Source organism: Salvia miltiorrhiza, chromosome 8 (assembly GCF_028751815.1).
Source record: "Salvia miltiorrhiza cultivar Shanhuang (shh) chromosome 8, IMPLAD_Smil_shh, whole genome shotgun sequence".
In the NCBI taxonomy this organism is placed as follows: domain Eukaryota; kingdom Viridiplantae; phylum Streptophyta; class Magnoliopsida; order Lamiales; family Lamiaceae; genus Salvia; species Salvia miltiorrhiza.
This window is the reverse complement of record NC_080394.1, coordinates 1431099-1446062: the sequence shown is the minus strand read 5'-3', so window position 1 is coordinate 1446062 and position 14964 is coordinate 1431099. Positions and strand designations below refer to the sequence as shown.

Genomic DNA, 14964 nt, shown 5'->3' with positions numbered 1-14964 from the left:
TCCTCTACATACATAATCTATAATTCAATAATCTTTATGTTTTATCAATAACCCATTACAACCTAAAATATACATATTTTTTATTTAATAATCAATTTATTCATCCAATAATAATGTGCCACATGTCATAATCATTTTTATAAAATTCATTTTGAAGAGGTTGACAAGAGTTATCAGAAGTTGGTCTGCAGCCCATTTATATAACCGGTCATCAATTTTTATCTATTTTAACATTTATTTATTTATTTTAATTTTGTCTTTTAGTTATAACCGGTCATCCAAAGTGATTAATAATTGTAGTCTCACAAAAAGTGATGGACTCCACCACTTTATATTACTTTTATTCTAAAACCACTCTTCTTTTTAACAACCGTACCCAAAAGAAATGAGTCATTATCAATAGGACCTAGGGAATATTTTTTTTTTAAGTTGAGAGACTCTTGTCTAATTAATTAATAGATTGAAAGTTCGAATCACCACCGTCAAGTAATGGTGAATTATTATTAATCCACTATACTTAACTTGGATAGTATCTATTTGAAAAACTGAATGATTTTTACAAATTATACGATTACACATGTCTAGTTATATTAAATTTTTTTTATAAATGAAAGGATTAATTATCTGTAAGACTGTAAATTCACGAAACTTTATTTTTCGAACGTTTTTCACGGTTTTTTAATTTTGCATAGTAATTCACAACGTATAAATTTCTTTTTAATGTTTCCGCGGTAACAAAAAATAATCTTTTGCTGAAGAATGAAGCTCCAATCATAAAAATTTGTCATGTAATTTGGTCAGATTTTGTCATTGCGGAAACATTAAAAAGAAATTTATAAGTGATGACTACTCTGCAATTAAAAAGTCGCGAGAAATATCCCAGAAAAATGAATTTTCAAAGTTCGGGCTATAATTTAAGAGTAACTCTTTAATACTCCATTTCTTTAGGGCATTCTAAACAAGTGATAACTAAACGATGTGGGATAATAATCAGAATTTCTCAACGTAGGTTAGTAACCATACACTACTTTGCAATTCGCCCTATCCAATTCTAAAGGAGCAACATATAAATGTATATACTACCAAAGCTTTTGGCGCCTAGTTTGTTTCCTGCGTCGCCGGGTTATCTTGATCGGCCGGAGTTGGAATCGCCTCCGATGATGGCCTAACTGGTTTGGTAGGGCTGTATTTCTTGAGTAGTCTGTCCTTGTTTTCCTTCCACCATCCTTCCGCCTGCTGCTCGGCGAATCTTCGCTTGCTATAGAGATAATCAAAGCATGTCAAGTGGTAAGGAGCATTGCAGAAACACAGCTTCAGTCTTCTCAGAATGTTTCTTCTTTTTGTAAGCAGATGTTTTAATCAAGTTTCCTCCATGAATCGAGTGATCATCAGCAGCATACATACATGGTGATGGTTACAAGATTTAATGACAAATGCTTAATGCATGCACAACTTTAATGATTTGGTTTTTTCTTGAATATTCATTCACCATTTTATGATATGGGAGAGTCACAAAAGCTGACATACCTGAATCTAACCCGCTTGAAGATCTTGGTCCCGTTTGCAAGTTGGATGAATGTTACGTAGACACCGGGTTCAAATTGTTCGATGACTTCCTTCTGTCCCTCCATTTGAGCGACTTCCGGAGCACCTGAGCCGTTCTCTGAGCTTGACTGATGTGTAGCTTTTGCATAGGAAACAGATGAGCCATTGGTCTGTGACATGTCCTGACTGAGATGATCTTCCTTGTAATTTGATAAACCGTGTGATGTTGCATGATTCTGATATGCTGGCATAGAAGGATTGTCTTCGGATGCTTGCATACGAATTGTTTCCAGAAGAGATTCGATTTGAGCGTGCAAGTTTTTGAAAGAATCACTCTCAGATATCTCTGGAGGCAACTTATTTGCAATCTCCTTCATCTGAAAAACAAAACGAACAATGACACATGCACTGATTGAGAAGGTGGACAATGTAAGGCCAAGATTGAGTTGAGTACCTGATCCGTGATGGTCTTGGCGGCTTGCGTTGCTCTAATACATTTAAAGGATCTTTCTGCAGCCAATAGAGTAGCGTCGTCTGCAGATTTCTTTAACTTCTGGATTTCTGTTTCTTGAGTTTCACCTTTTTGTCTTAAATTCTTAACCTGAGGATGAGTAATTGAAACAAACAATATTGTAGGAAGTTACAAACCAAAGCATGACACTCAACATTATAAGGATGAGGAATCCATACTTGGTTCTGCAATTTGGCAATCTCTTGTGTTAATATATCATTTGACTTCTTTAAAGAGTCGATAACACCTCTCGAGTACCCTGGATTAGGAGTGGCGGAGCGTGGAGAACTTGGTCTTCTCGAGTATGGGGAAACAGGCCTTGAAATGGACTGGTATTGTGGCTGAGGCTGTGATGATGATGATAATGATGATGGTGTAGTAACAGGCTTTAGGGCATATTGGAGAGCACTGAGTGAACTTGGGAAAGCAACGTCCTTCAGCTGCACAAGAGATGGAACTTGCGATGCACGAACGATGGAATAGCTATCAGCCTTCAATCCACCACCTCCAGACTTGATCTCGAGGTACTTAACTGGCTCCATAGCTGGGGGGAGCAGGACTCGTGAGCTTTTCGTTTCTCGGTCTATTCGAGAACTCATGTCCACTGAACGACGAGTAGCAGATGCTTTGCGGTTGATAGTTGAAGTTCCCATCTCCGCTGCCTTTTTAAGTTTCATGTAGCAAGAGTCACACACTCGGTGAGGCTTCCCCGGTGTAGGGGCAAGAGCTGCTTTCATTGCCTTTTTCGAACTGCAGTTATGGCAATGCACCATTCCACAGTTATAACAGTTGTGTCGTTTTTTAGTGAAACCAAAAGCCTGCCTGCAAGATGTGCAGACTGATTGATCTGCTCCAGACACCCACTTATGGATGCATATACTCGTCGTGTAATTCGATCCACATGAGATATTTCTCACATGCTTGTCTTTCAGTGCCTCGATCAACGTGGGGACGTTGCGATCCTCAGTGTCGCCGTGTCCTAGTCTTCCGTTGGCTCCTCTCCCCCAAGTAAATACGTCGCCTCTCAAAGTGAGGACTACAACATGATCCGCGCCACACGAGATCTGTTCGACAAACTCCCCCACCAATCTGTCTTGCACCAAAGAAGGAGCCTTCCCATCGGATTGCGGATTTCCCAGCTGACCATATGCATTACTTCCCATAGTGAAGACATGGCCTGATGTTGTGAGGGCAATGGTCATGTTATGGCCACACGCCAGCTGCTGGATGTTGTAATCAATAAGGGGGGAGACACACGTTGGGAAAAGATAAGCATCCTTGTTTCCATGGCCTAACCGATACTTATCACCATCGCCCCAGGTGAATAACTTCCTAGACGAGACACTCGCTCCAGCCTGATTAGTAACCTCTATTATAGCAGCAGTATGCCATACGCCGCAGGAAACAGCAACAACTTTAAGTCCACTCAACGAGTTCACCTCTTTTGGGAATGGAACACTTTCACGATCACCATGACCTAAAGCTCCAAACATCCCATCTCCAAATGTAAACAGTTTACCTGAAGAAGTGGCCAGTGCTGTATGCCAGGTACCACAAGCAACTGAAAGAACTTGAAGGCCTTCTAAAAGTCCAGAAACTCTTTTGGGAATCCAGTGGCTAACATCATTTCCATGACCAAGAAGTCCCGCATTGTGGGTACCATCACCCCAGGTGTATAAATCACCGGATGAAGAGATTGCACACGTATGAAACTCACCACAGGCGATAAAATCAATATTTGTAACAGCCAAGAACTCTATTAGTCGAGGACGACTAAAGTCCTTCTCGATACCATGACCCAGCCTACCCCCGGATTCCTCGCCCCAAGTGAAAACCTCACCTTGCCTTGTAACGAGAGCAATATGCCGGACACCACAAGCAATTTGCTGCACGTCGAGTACTATATTTGTTTCTAATGGTTTTGGAGTCAGTACATCAACCTTTATTGGAACAGGTTTTCCAGTTACATCTGTGTCCCCTCCATCAGACCAGATCTCTCCCCAAAGGAAAACATCACCAAGTGATTCTATGTCATCTGGCCCAGAACTCTGACTTGAACAACTAGGAGTACTCGAGACACTAATCCGGAAACCATCTGCACAACTTGTCCTTTGCATATTGGCACATTCATACGCCACATGTGAGCTTGAAGAACTGACGTTGCTATCACGAGAATCAGTGGACACTCTGCGAGAAACACTCGGCGTGCAATCTAGTGCTCCGAATCCGCGATTATCTTGAGAGCTATCACCCCCACCGTGTAACTGAAAACACACATGTGATCAGAACAATACCAACGGTACCATAGTGCACATGACTAATCAAATTACTAATTTGGATCAGAATTTAGAGATTTGTGAAAAAAGCTATTAGTGTAGCATCTTTGTTAAATTCATGGAAGTCCATATTGAAATCAGAGATAACAATGTTATCTGAATAAAAAAATGTGAAAAAAGACAGGATCAATGATATATAACTATGGGATAAGAGCTACAGAAAAATTACATCATTAACTTCACTTTTTGTACGCCTACTGCGTGATTGGCCAGTTGATATTAAAGATTTCAGACCGGCAAGCCAGATTTCAGCCTCAACTTTGTCCTTGCAGATCTGTAAAGGAGGAGAAGGAACTAGTGAGTCTTCTCAATAATATTTTCACTTCAATTATTTTATAAAAAGAAAAAGAAAAATAAACCTGACCAGATCGAGAGATCTCTCTCCGTTATTATATATCAATGAAAATGACAAGTACTCCTTCTCCGGACGCAAAAATCTTTTGAAAACAGGCTATACAGAGATACATGACAAACAAAAACAACATTCTCAGTTAATCAGTTTCTCCCTGTGATAAATGATTTTGTTGAGTAGTATAATCATAAATCATTAGCAAGTAACAAAAATATACACTCCCTAATTCTCAAAATTCGGTAACTCACAGTTCTCTGTCCTTGAATAATCCGTGAAACAGATGATAATGCTAGCTGCCTTTCTGATCCATGAGAATACCAGATTAATGTTGCTTCATCCTGGAAACAATACAGTTATAAATTCTTCAAAACTAAACTATTTGTGATTGAAGTATGTCAATTAACCACATTATGAAGAAGAAACATTAGTTTTGGTCTATTATTTAAGCATATCTCTTGCAGGTCTTTGAATACAAACACTTCATTCCAAAAAATAATATAAATAGATAATCAAGTAAAACTAGTTTGTCATTTTAGAATAAAAATGCTAGAAACTGTATGAAGGTTGGAGAATCATCTCAACACGTAAAACAATGAAGAATGAAAATTGCTTACTGTAGAAAGTCTGAATGCACAAAATTTAGGCTTCCCTTTTCTGCTATACTTGATCAACTGTGTTCCCTTCTTCAACAAAATGAGTGCCTTCAAGGAACACATAAAATGATATAAGGAGATAAGCATCCAAGCGAACGCTATTAAATTTGGATGATTATCACTTTGTATCTAGTTATATCAGAAACACTGGAGCAGGTTCCAATATATGGCCAAGAAAGAAGAACTTCCAAAGCACTGCCGTTACCTAACAGTTCTATCATCTATTGCCCGAATTTTGTGAATTTGAACAATTAGAATGACTTGTAAATAATCCGTTCTCACAATTTTCATAGTTTCATATCTTATTCCATTTAGAGTGATGAATCACATGAGATTTTTCCTGACGCAAAGCAATCTAGGTTGTCTTACAAGCTCCATTCTCACTATTCCAAATTCCACATCAATCTGTCCGAGCATTTTTATGCATATGGAACTTTTACACTGTAAATTATGATTTCTGTAATGAAAAGTGTCTAACACAGCTTATATGAAAAATTCCATGTTTGCATATGATATTCGAGCTCTACACCTAAGAATCACCTTAGCTATATTCTAAGAATTAGGAAGAATTAAAACGTGAACTAGTCTGCAAAAACTCAAGAGACTATGCAGCCCTCTCTACAAACAAGCAAATGCATAATGCATCAACAAATTTAGCAACCTAAATCCATAGATAAACACAATCCGATTTAGAAAATATTCACAAAGTTGCAGCATGATTCATCAAAGAAGGTTTTTTACACACAGTAGTACCTGATCAATGTCGAAGCTAGCAGGATCTGCCATTCCATCTGAAACAAATCTTGCCCTCTCCACCGAACAAATCTATTTGCTGTCCCAACCATCCGTGTTGTCTTCATAGATGATGCCAATGCACTATTCTTCCGAGGATAATCATGAAATCCCTAGAAATGGATACAGCTTATGTGAAAATGCTTGGTTGGGACTTGGATTGAACGGCAGGTTCTACAGTGATCCAATTAGTAGCGCGCCAGTGAGATTCACCGAGAATCATCAGAAGAACTCGAGAATTTTCAAGGAATTCATGGCGTTTGCACAGTTTGGTGATCATCAGAGAGAGAGAGAAAGAGAGAGAGAGAGGAGGAGAATGTTGGCAGCTGAAGCGTGGAGGGAATTGAGATGCGAATTTGGCGCGCTTATTTGTCAGCTGTTAGACCTTGTAAACTCTGTTAAATCAAGCCGTTTATTTTGAAGGCTTCCGTTAATGAACATCCATTATACTTGGAAAATAATTTCGATTTATTGGGTTTTTTAATGACAATATAGAAATTGTGGTTTATAGTTGAAAAATATTTGGAGCTTTGGTCAAGAAAGTGATATTATCCCTTATGCATACAACAATGTTTATGTTTAAAAAGTTGCTTATTGATATAGATAACAATGCTTATTTACTACTTATTTATATATATAATTAAATTTCTTTTTATGAATCATAAATTTATTATTCATAAGGAAAGACTTTATGCATAAGAAAAAGAGAAAAAAAATTAGACTTTATGCCAAGTAAAAAAGAACATTTATAAGGAAAGACTTTGTGCATAACAAAAAGAAAAAAATAAATAAATTATAGACTTTATGAAAGTAAAATAAAAAATTAAAAAAAATTATATGTTGATGCATAAGAAAAAGAGAGAAAAAAAATTAGAGTTTATGCCAAGTAAAAAATAAAATTTATAAGGAAAGACTTTGTGCATAAGAAAAAGGAAAAAATAAATAAATTATAGACTTTATGAAAAGTAAAATAAAAAATTTAAAAAATTATATGTTGAGAGTGGGATTTGAACCCACGCCCTTTCGGACCAGAACCTTAATCTGGCGCCTTAGACCAACTCGGCCATCTCAACTTATTGTTTTATAAATAAATAAAAATGAATATAATAATTTTCTTTGTCATACAATAATGCTTTTTAACGTTCATACTTTCTATATATTATATTAATAATTCTTGCTATGATTATTATATATTATATTTATTATATATTATATTAACACTTCTTGCTATGATAATCGTGGATCATATAAAGATTAATTCTCCAAGTTCTTTTTAATTTTTAAAGATACGAAAATAAATATATAACAAAGATTGAATAAAAACTTTGTCCTCTTGTGTTAAGTAAATATTATAATGTGTACCCTGTATCTTTGTATTATTTACTATTGTCACATAATAGGTATTCTATAAAGATGGATGACCTCCTAGTAGAAAATATTTTAATTTTTTTCTTTGAGCCAATATTTTAGAAAATTATGGTCTTGTAAAATTAAGAATACATTTTAAAGAAGAAGTAATTGATAGCTAGTTTAAAATGCAAATCTTTTCTATATTTTTGTCAAATTTAATTGAGTTTGATAGCTAGATAAAATTTGCTTTCCTTCTTCTTTCAAATTGTGATATCAAAAGTTATATTCATATACATCTAAGTGATTAGAGTTTAAACTCCAACTCCTATTCTATGCTTTAGAAGAGTACAAAGGAGTAATAAGTTAATCATATTTTGTGTCCTCAATTAGCGTCTTCTTAGAAATATCTCTATCTTCCGTTTATTATTCAAAAACAGTTAACTGTCACCGTTTCTCATAAAATATCCCATAATTATACAAAATTCGACGATGAAATAATGAATCACGTCGACGTCGCCAAATTTCTAGACAGAACAACGTTCTTTTATAATTAATATGAAGTTTTTTTAACACGTTTAAGAGTTTTAAATAATTATATTAAATTAAAACCCTTAAGGACACTAAACATGATTAATCCTAAAAATCGATATATATCAACAAAAATGAAATTAAGAAAAACATTTTGTAACAAAAAACTAAACAATAATCATGATGCATGCATGCATATATGTACATCATATGATCGCCACATACCCTAAAAATGCAGAGCAAAACAAACACACACACACACATGCACATTCACACAAGCCAAGTGTACCACCATCTCCTTCGACGTGTCGAGCCTCACCTCCCCTCCCCACCTGTATATAAATCCCCCTCTCCTCTCACTTCCATCAACACAAACACACCTCTCTCTCTCTCTCGCAGCCATGGCTAACATAGCTATCTCCCTCTCTCTCTGCGTGAGCCTCCTCTTCCTCTTCCATGGCTGCCTTGCTCAGCAGCAGCAGCAGTTCTGGCAGCGCATGCAGTCGCAGCAGCAACACCGCTTCCGCGCCAAGACCCAATGCCAAATCCAGCAGCTCTCCGCCCGCGAGCCCACCTTCCGATTCCAGTCGGAGGCCGGCGTCAGCGAGTACTGGGACGCCTCCAACGACGAGTTCGAGTGCGCCGGCATCGAGTTCGTCCGACACCAAGTGAAGCCCAAGGGCCTCGTGCTGCCATTCTACGTCAATGCCCCAAGGCTCACCTTCATCGTTGAAGGTGATTTTTTTAGGCTTATTCTTAAATTAGCCTTAATTTTGATTCTATAAATTTTTAGCGTGAATTTTAAAATATTAGGTATATGTTTCTTCTACTAAAGCAAAAAATATTTGAGTGTGTTGATCTAATGATAGTGTGATTTATGTTTGAGGCTAAAAATCTCAGATTTTTTAGATTCGAATCCACTATCACATGAAGGAGAAAATTGTGAAAATATAACTTTTCGTGTCGAAAATTTGACGCTGAGTTATTGAGTGTGTGAACAACACAGATAAGTATAAACTATATTTGTAATTTTTTGAAATTTAGGCTAAAAAATCACTCCTAAGAATCAAAGTTCTGACTAATACTTGAAGAATAATATTATTTTTACTAATATTCTTGAAATTCCGATTTTGAGTAATAGTTTTGGTCATTCATATATATATATAAGCATGCATTGAAATTTGTAGGTAGCGGAGTTTTGGGGACTGTGATTCCGGGATGTGCGGAGACTTATGAATCCGAGGAGTCGGGATCGAGCTCGCGCTACTCCGGAGAGGAAGGCCGGAGAGGCGACCACCACCAGAAACTCAGGCGGTTCCGCCGTGGTGACGTCATCGCCTTGCCGGAGGGTATCACGACCTTCGTTTACAACGACGGAGACGCCCCATTGACCTACGTGTCGATGATGGACATTGGCAATGACAACAACCAGCTTGATTTCAAATTCAGAGTAAGATACTAATTAATTATAAGGGAAAAAAATAGAATATTCATTTTATAATTATAAATAAAGGATATTTGCACCGTCTCTAAAAATTGTGGTCTTATTAATATATTAGTAAGTACTTAAAAATTGTGGTCTTTTCTTATTTGAAAATGATATATATGTATGATATTTTGTTGCAGAAATTCCTCCTTGCCGGAAACCCAGAATCCATCGAAAGGCCGCGCGGAGAGGGAACATACATGAGGAGGAGAGGCGAAAAAGAAGGACAAGAAACACGAAACGTATTCTACGGCTTCGACGAGGAGCTTCTAGCCGAAGCTTTCAACACCGATCCGGAGCTAATGAGGAAGCTGCAAGGCCGAGAGGACGAGCGAGGCATCATCGTCCATGCCGAGAAGCTGAGGATGGTGCTCCCGGAGTGGGAAAGCGAGGACGAGGAACATCAAGACCGACGACGAGGCTACTATAACGGGTTAGAGATACAAAATACATATATATCATATGTTATGAAAGTAACAAGTATTACAATTTTTTTTGCAATAAGAATAATCAAACTACTAGTACAAAGGATTGCATAAAAAATAAGAGGCAACATCATGTTTTAGCAAAAAAAACATATAGTAGTAGTGTGCGTGTGTTGGCCAAACGGTAAATGATTAATACTTAAGGTTAAAGGTCTTGGATTCGAGTCCCATGTGGTGAGGCCTTTAAATGATATTAAGCTAGTTTTGTTCGATTCTTATCCTATCAAAAGGGTGGAATTAGAGTAATCCTACTTTTGAGGATAAAATACTCAATCATTCATTTTATCAATTATGCAAAGTAAACATCTTCTTACACAAATTTTGTGTAACTATTACACAAATTTTTAATTTTGTGTAGTAATGTAATTTTTATTTTTACACGAATTTTGATTACACAAAAAATTTTGATTATACGAAAACATTTTATTAAAGAGAGTCTCTGGTGCCTCAGGTTAGAGGAAACCTTCTGCTCATACAGAATGAAGAGGAACTTGGACCACCCGACGAGCGCCGATCTCTACAACCCACGCGGCGGCCGCATCAGCAACGTCAACAGCCAATCCCTCCCCATCCTCAACTATGTCCAGCTCAGCGCGCAACGAGGGATCCTCTACAAGAACGCCGTCGTCGCGCCTCAATGGTGCACGAACGCCCACTCAGCCATATACGTGACCAAAGGAAGCGCCAGAATTCAAGTCGTCGGAACCCAAGGGAGATCCGTCTTCGACGGAGAAGTGAACGAGGGGCAGCTTCTGATCGTCCCACAAAACTTCGTAGTCGTGAAGAAGGCTAGCCAGGAAGGATTCGAGTGGATCGCGTTCAAGACCAACGACAACGCCATGAACGCCCAGCTCGCCGGCCGGCTCTCGGCCATCCGAGCAATGCCGAACGAGGTTCTGATGAACGCCTTCGGCATTTCGAGAGACGAAGCAAAGAGCTTGAAGTTCGGGAGAGAAGAATCTACACTCTTCAGCCCATCGCAGAGATATGCATAAATCTGCATGCATGCTGTGGAATTTTGTCACAATAAAATCTGCTCCTCGTGTTTTCTCATATGCAGGAGTAGTGTTGTAGACATGTATGTTTAATTATAATAAATCCTTGAATTTTCGTTAATTTCTCCGGCCAAAAAATAAATTAAAATGAAAATAAGTACTCGTCTATTTTACATGATGCAATATTTGTTTGCTAACAAATGAAGTTGGTTATTAGCTAGTTGCTTTCTCAGATGAATAAACATGTCGTTTGCGTTGATTTGATTTCAGTTTCGAGCTAAGATTTTAGGGATCTAAATCCCAATGTCTATGTTCAGAAATCGCCGACTAATGGCAAAAGATCCGAATACGGAAGAGTCGCGATGAAGGATGATTCGAAAGTGAAAATTATATTAGATGCATATGATTCTAATATAATTTGTGTAATTAAATTAACTTATTCTGTATAAAATATTATAATAATATTATGAATTTGAAAATATTAATTTTAAATTTTCTCACCCTATTCATAGTGTTAGAATTTGAAAGTTCATTTTATCTATATAATAGCATAATGATAAAAAAAAAAAAAAAAATTCCACCTAAACCACAGTTGTAAATTCTATATTTTTTTGGGGGAGGGGGGCAACATCATTTATTATTTTGGTTTGAATTTTTAATTGTTTGTTGGCTGAATTTGATAAAATTTATTTGTCCATTTATTAATATAATGTGTATTTGTTATATCGGCTTTAATTTTGTCATGTCATTTTTGATTTGGGTGAAATTAAAACCCATGGCAAATTTTGTAATTGACTAAAGTTTATGTATTAGTATTACAACTTTATAGAATTGGAAAAATACCAAAATTCATTAATAGTTTGTGGATTTACAGCTAATTAACGTCTCAAAAAATATGTTGTAAAATACTGATCTATAAAAAGTAATCAAAAGTTCCAAAGTGTCTTTCTACATTAATAGAAAATTTGTAAGAAAAAAATATCTAGGTATTTTGGTGAAAATTTTAAATAGATAATAGTATTCATCAGATAAAAAAAGATTTTTTCAAAATCTTGATCATTCATTTGATAAGGCTCCAACTATAAAATAATTTGATCTTCATTTTAATGCTACATTTTTGTTAAAGCTATTTTATATAATATAAAAAACTTATAAAATTTTATTTTCTAAATATAATATTCTAAAAAATATAGATTACAATAGAACTTGGCTTGGGATAGTGCCCGAACCCTCATACAAGTTTAGCCCACTCTAATATAAATTTATGCTCCGCCACTCATGGGGAGGGCGCGAGAAATCCAGTTACATCGTAAGTTCTGATCAGTTTAGAGCGAATTGCGAAAAAACGAGAGGAGGATTATCAGCGCTGCTTCCAAATTGTGGCGGTAGATAATGGTGATAAGACTGGTTATTTGAGTGTAATAGCCTCTGTATTGCAGCATATAGCGAAGTCTTAAGGATTTCCCGTAAGATCCAGAGTTTTAGACGGGGGCCAAGTCTTTGGGTTGTGATGTTCCAGAAATTGAAGGAGCTAAGGATGATGAGCACGTTTTAAAAGATGAAAATGGGAGATTTCTAACGTGGTTAATGAGTGAGGAGCAACTGCAATTGAATAACGCAGGTGATTTAGACGTTGCAATTCACATGGTGCAACGTTTTCCAAATTTTTAGGAGGAGTTGCCTATATTTTTGTTACCAAATAGATCTTTTCTTGATAAACTTAGAGCACACGGGAAGGGTAAATTTCGTATGTGACAAAAGATGAGGATGTGAGAAATGTGGAACTCAGCGGCCAAAATTGGTGGCGGTATCGACAATGAAGATATTCTCACAGAGTTCATAACTTTTAATTTTCTCATTGTTTGGTTCTTGTAAATTTCTTGGTTTCTGAGTGTTTATGTATTTATATTCTCAAAGACTTGTACAATTTATATTCGTAGAAACTTACATGACTAGTCTAGAGATTGATCATTATCTTGGTAATGAAGACATATTTTGGAGTTATCTTGGTGGTTTTCAAGTAGTGAATATGCTAGGATGAATGTGGCTAAATTGATCTCCCCAAAGATAATGGATCTTGGTGGTTTTCAAGTAGTGAATATGCTAGGATGAATGTGGCTAAATTGATCTCCCCAAAGATAATGGATCGTAGCCTCATGATTGTCTCCGGTCTTGATCATACAATGGTGAGTTAGAGCAGTATTGTTCTTGTTATTCTATACAGTCTCCAGTCTTGATCATACAATGGTGAGTTAGAGCAGTATTGTTCTTGTTATTCTATACAGTGGGGACTGGCTGTACTAATGTGTGATGATATGCTGCAGGCAGTGGCGAAGTCAGAAATTTACATTAGAGGGGACTAAACTTATATGAGGGTTTGGGGACTATCTTCCATATATATTCCATTTTGAACATTACTTTTTATAACTTGCTCAATTCATTTCTCGCCCAACTCTAAATATATATTTATAATAATTGAGATGGATTGATAACTTTCAAGCCGGGACACCGATATTCTTATTTTATTGTAATTCAGTTAAAAATTAAAATTCGAGTATACTTTGTATATTTACAAACCTACTCCAAATTAAAAAGGAACAAGATATAATGTATTTATAAGAAAGTAATAAAATTCATTAAAAATATTAATATTCTTTATATAAACTTATTTTACATATGACAAATATTCATGATCAATGCCAATGTATAACATTTATATAGTAATATTATGTTGGGATATTATTTTATGTCATCACCTTTTAATTTGATCAATAAATACATAAATTTTTAATCGTCCATAATTTTTAATCTCGTCCAAATTAAAGAGAGACTTTGGATACCTCAGCTTAGAAGAAACCTTCTGCTCATACAAAATCAAGAGGAACTTGGACCACCCGAAGAGCGCCGAATGCCGATCTCTACAACCCACGTGGCGGCCACATCAGCAACGTCAACAACCAGTCCCTCCCCATCCTCAACTACGTCCAACTCAGCGGGCAACGAGGGATCCTCTACAAGAACGCTGTCGTAGCGCCTCAATGGTGCACGAATAGAACACTCATGAAAGTCCTAATATAGGATAGTTGAAAACTCATTTTTTTGACATTCGGGAGTGTCCTAATAGAGTCCATCTTTTATTGCATGTTCTATAATATCTAGGCGTGATGGAGCGTGTCGGGATGAGATCCAGTGTCCCACAATTTTATGTGTGCCACTGTGTCTCATTCTTATATCTATTATTTTAAAAATAAAATTTATTATGATACTATGAATTATATTTAATTTTTATTTTTAAAAATTAAATTTTTTAAAAAGTATATACCATGACTTTGAATTTATCAACCCATTATTAACTAATAAAAGTGAAATTAAATGATAAAAAATAATTATATACCCTAAATTGATGGAATAAACCCTAGTTAATAATCACAAAATTAAACTAAAGCATATAAAGTTGAAATTGAAGAAAAAATATATAAGAAAATAAATAAAATTGAAAGTGGGACACAAAGAGAGACATAAAGTGTGGTACACTGAATCTCATTCCGGAGCGTGCCGGGCTCGGTGCAGAGGAAATGCAATAGCGTATTATAATATCTAGGCGTGATGGAGCGTGTCGGGATGAGATCCAGTGTCCCACAATTTTATGTGTGTCACTGTGTCTCATTCTTATATCTATTATTTTAAAAATATTTTTTTATAAAAATAAAATTTATTATGATACTATGAATTATATTTAATTTTTATTTTTAAAAATTAATTTTTTTAAAAAGTATATACCATGACTTTGAATTTATCAACCCATTATTAACTAATAAAAGTGAAATTAAATGATAAAAAATAATTATATACCCTAAATTGATGGAATAAACCCTAGTTAATAATCACAAAATTAAACTAAAGCATATAAAGTTGAAATTGAAGAAAAAAT

General features: G+C 36.0%; 2 protein-coding genes and 1 non-coding gene across 3 annotated transcripts; 1 reads left to right on the top strand and 2 right to left on the bottom strand.

The window, feature by feature from the left end:
• Positions 1–942: 942 nt before the first annotated feature.
• On the bottom strand, positions 943–6541 carry LOC130999811 (PH, RCC1 and FYVE domains-containing protein 1-like). The gene is made up of 9 exons (XM_057925461.1): positions 6151–6541; positions 5359–5445; positions 4993–5082; positions 4757–4843; positions 4562–4666; positions 2236–4320; positions 2000–2146; positions 1528–1922; positions 943–1258 (listed from the first exon to the last, which is right to left on the bottom strand). Exons 1-9 carry the CDS (start codon positions 6181–6183, stop codon positions 1099–1101), a joined length of 3189 nt encoding a protein of 1062 aa, XP_057781444.1. The 5' UTR covers positions 6184–6541; the 3' UTR covers positions 943–1098.
• Positions 6542–7181: 640 nt separating this feature from the next.
• On the bottom strand, positions 7182–7262 carry TRNAL-AAG (transfer RNA leucine (anticodon AAG)). Its single transcript has one exon. It is a non-coding gene; the product is annotated as a tRNA-Leu (tRNA).
• Positions 7263–8417: 1155 nt separating this feature from the next.
• Positions 8418–11136, top strand: LOC130999826 (11S globulin seed storage protein Ana o 2.0101-like). The gene is made up of 4 exons (XM_057925494.1): positions 8418–8802; positions 9255–9517; positions 9694–9986; positions 10490–11136. Exons 1-4 carry the CDS (start codon positions 8469–8471, stop codon positions 11031–11033), a joined length of 1434 nt encoding a protein of 477 aa, XP_057781477.1. The 5' UTR covers positions 8418–8468; the 3' UTR covers positions 11034–11136.
• The last annotated feature ends 3828 nt before the right edge of the window (positions 11137–14964 follow it).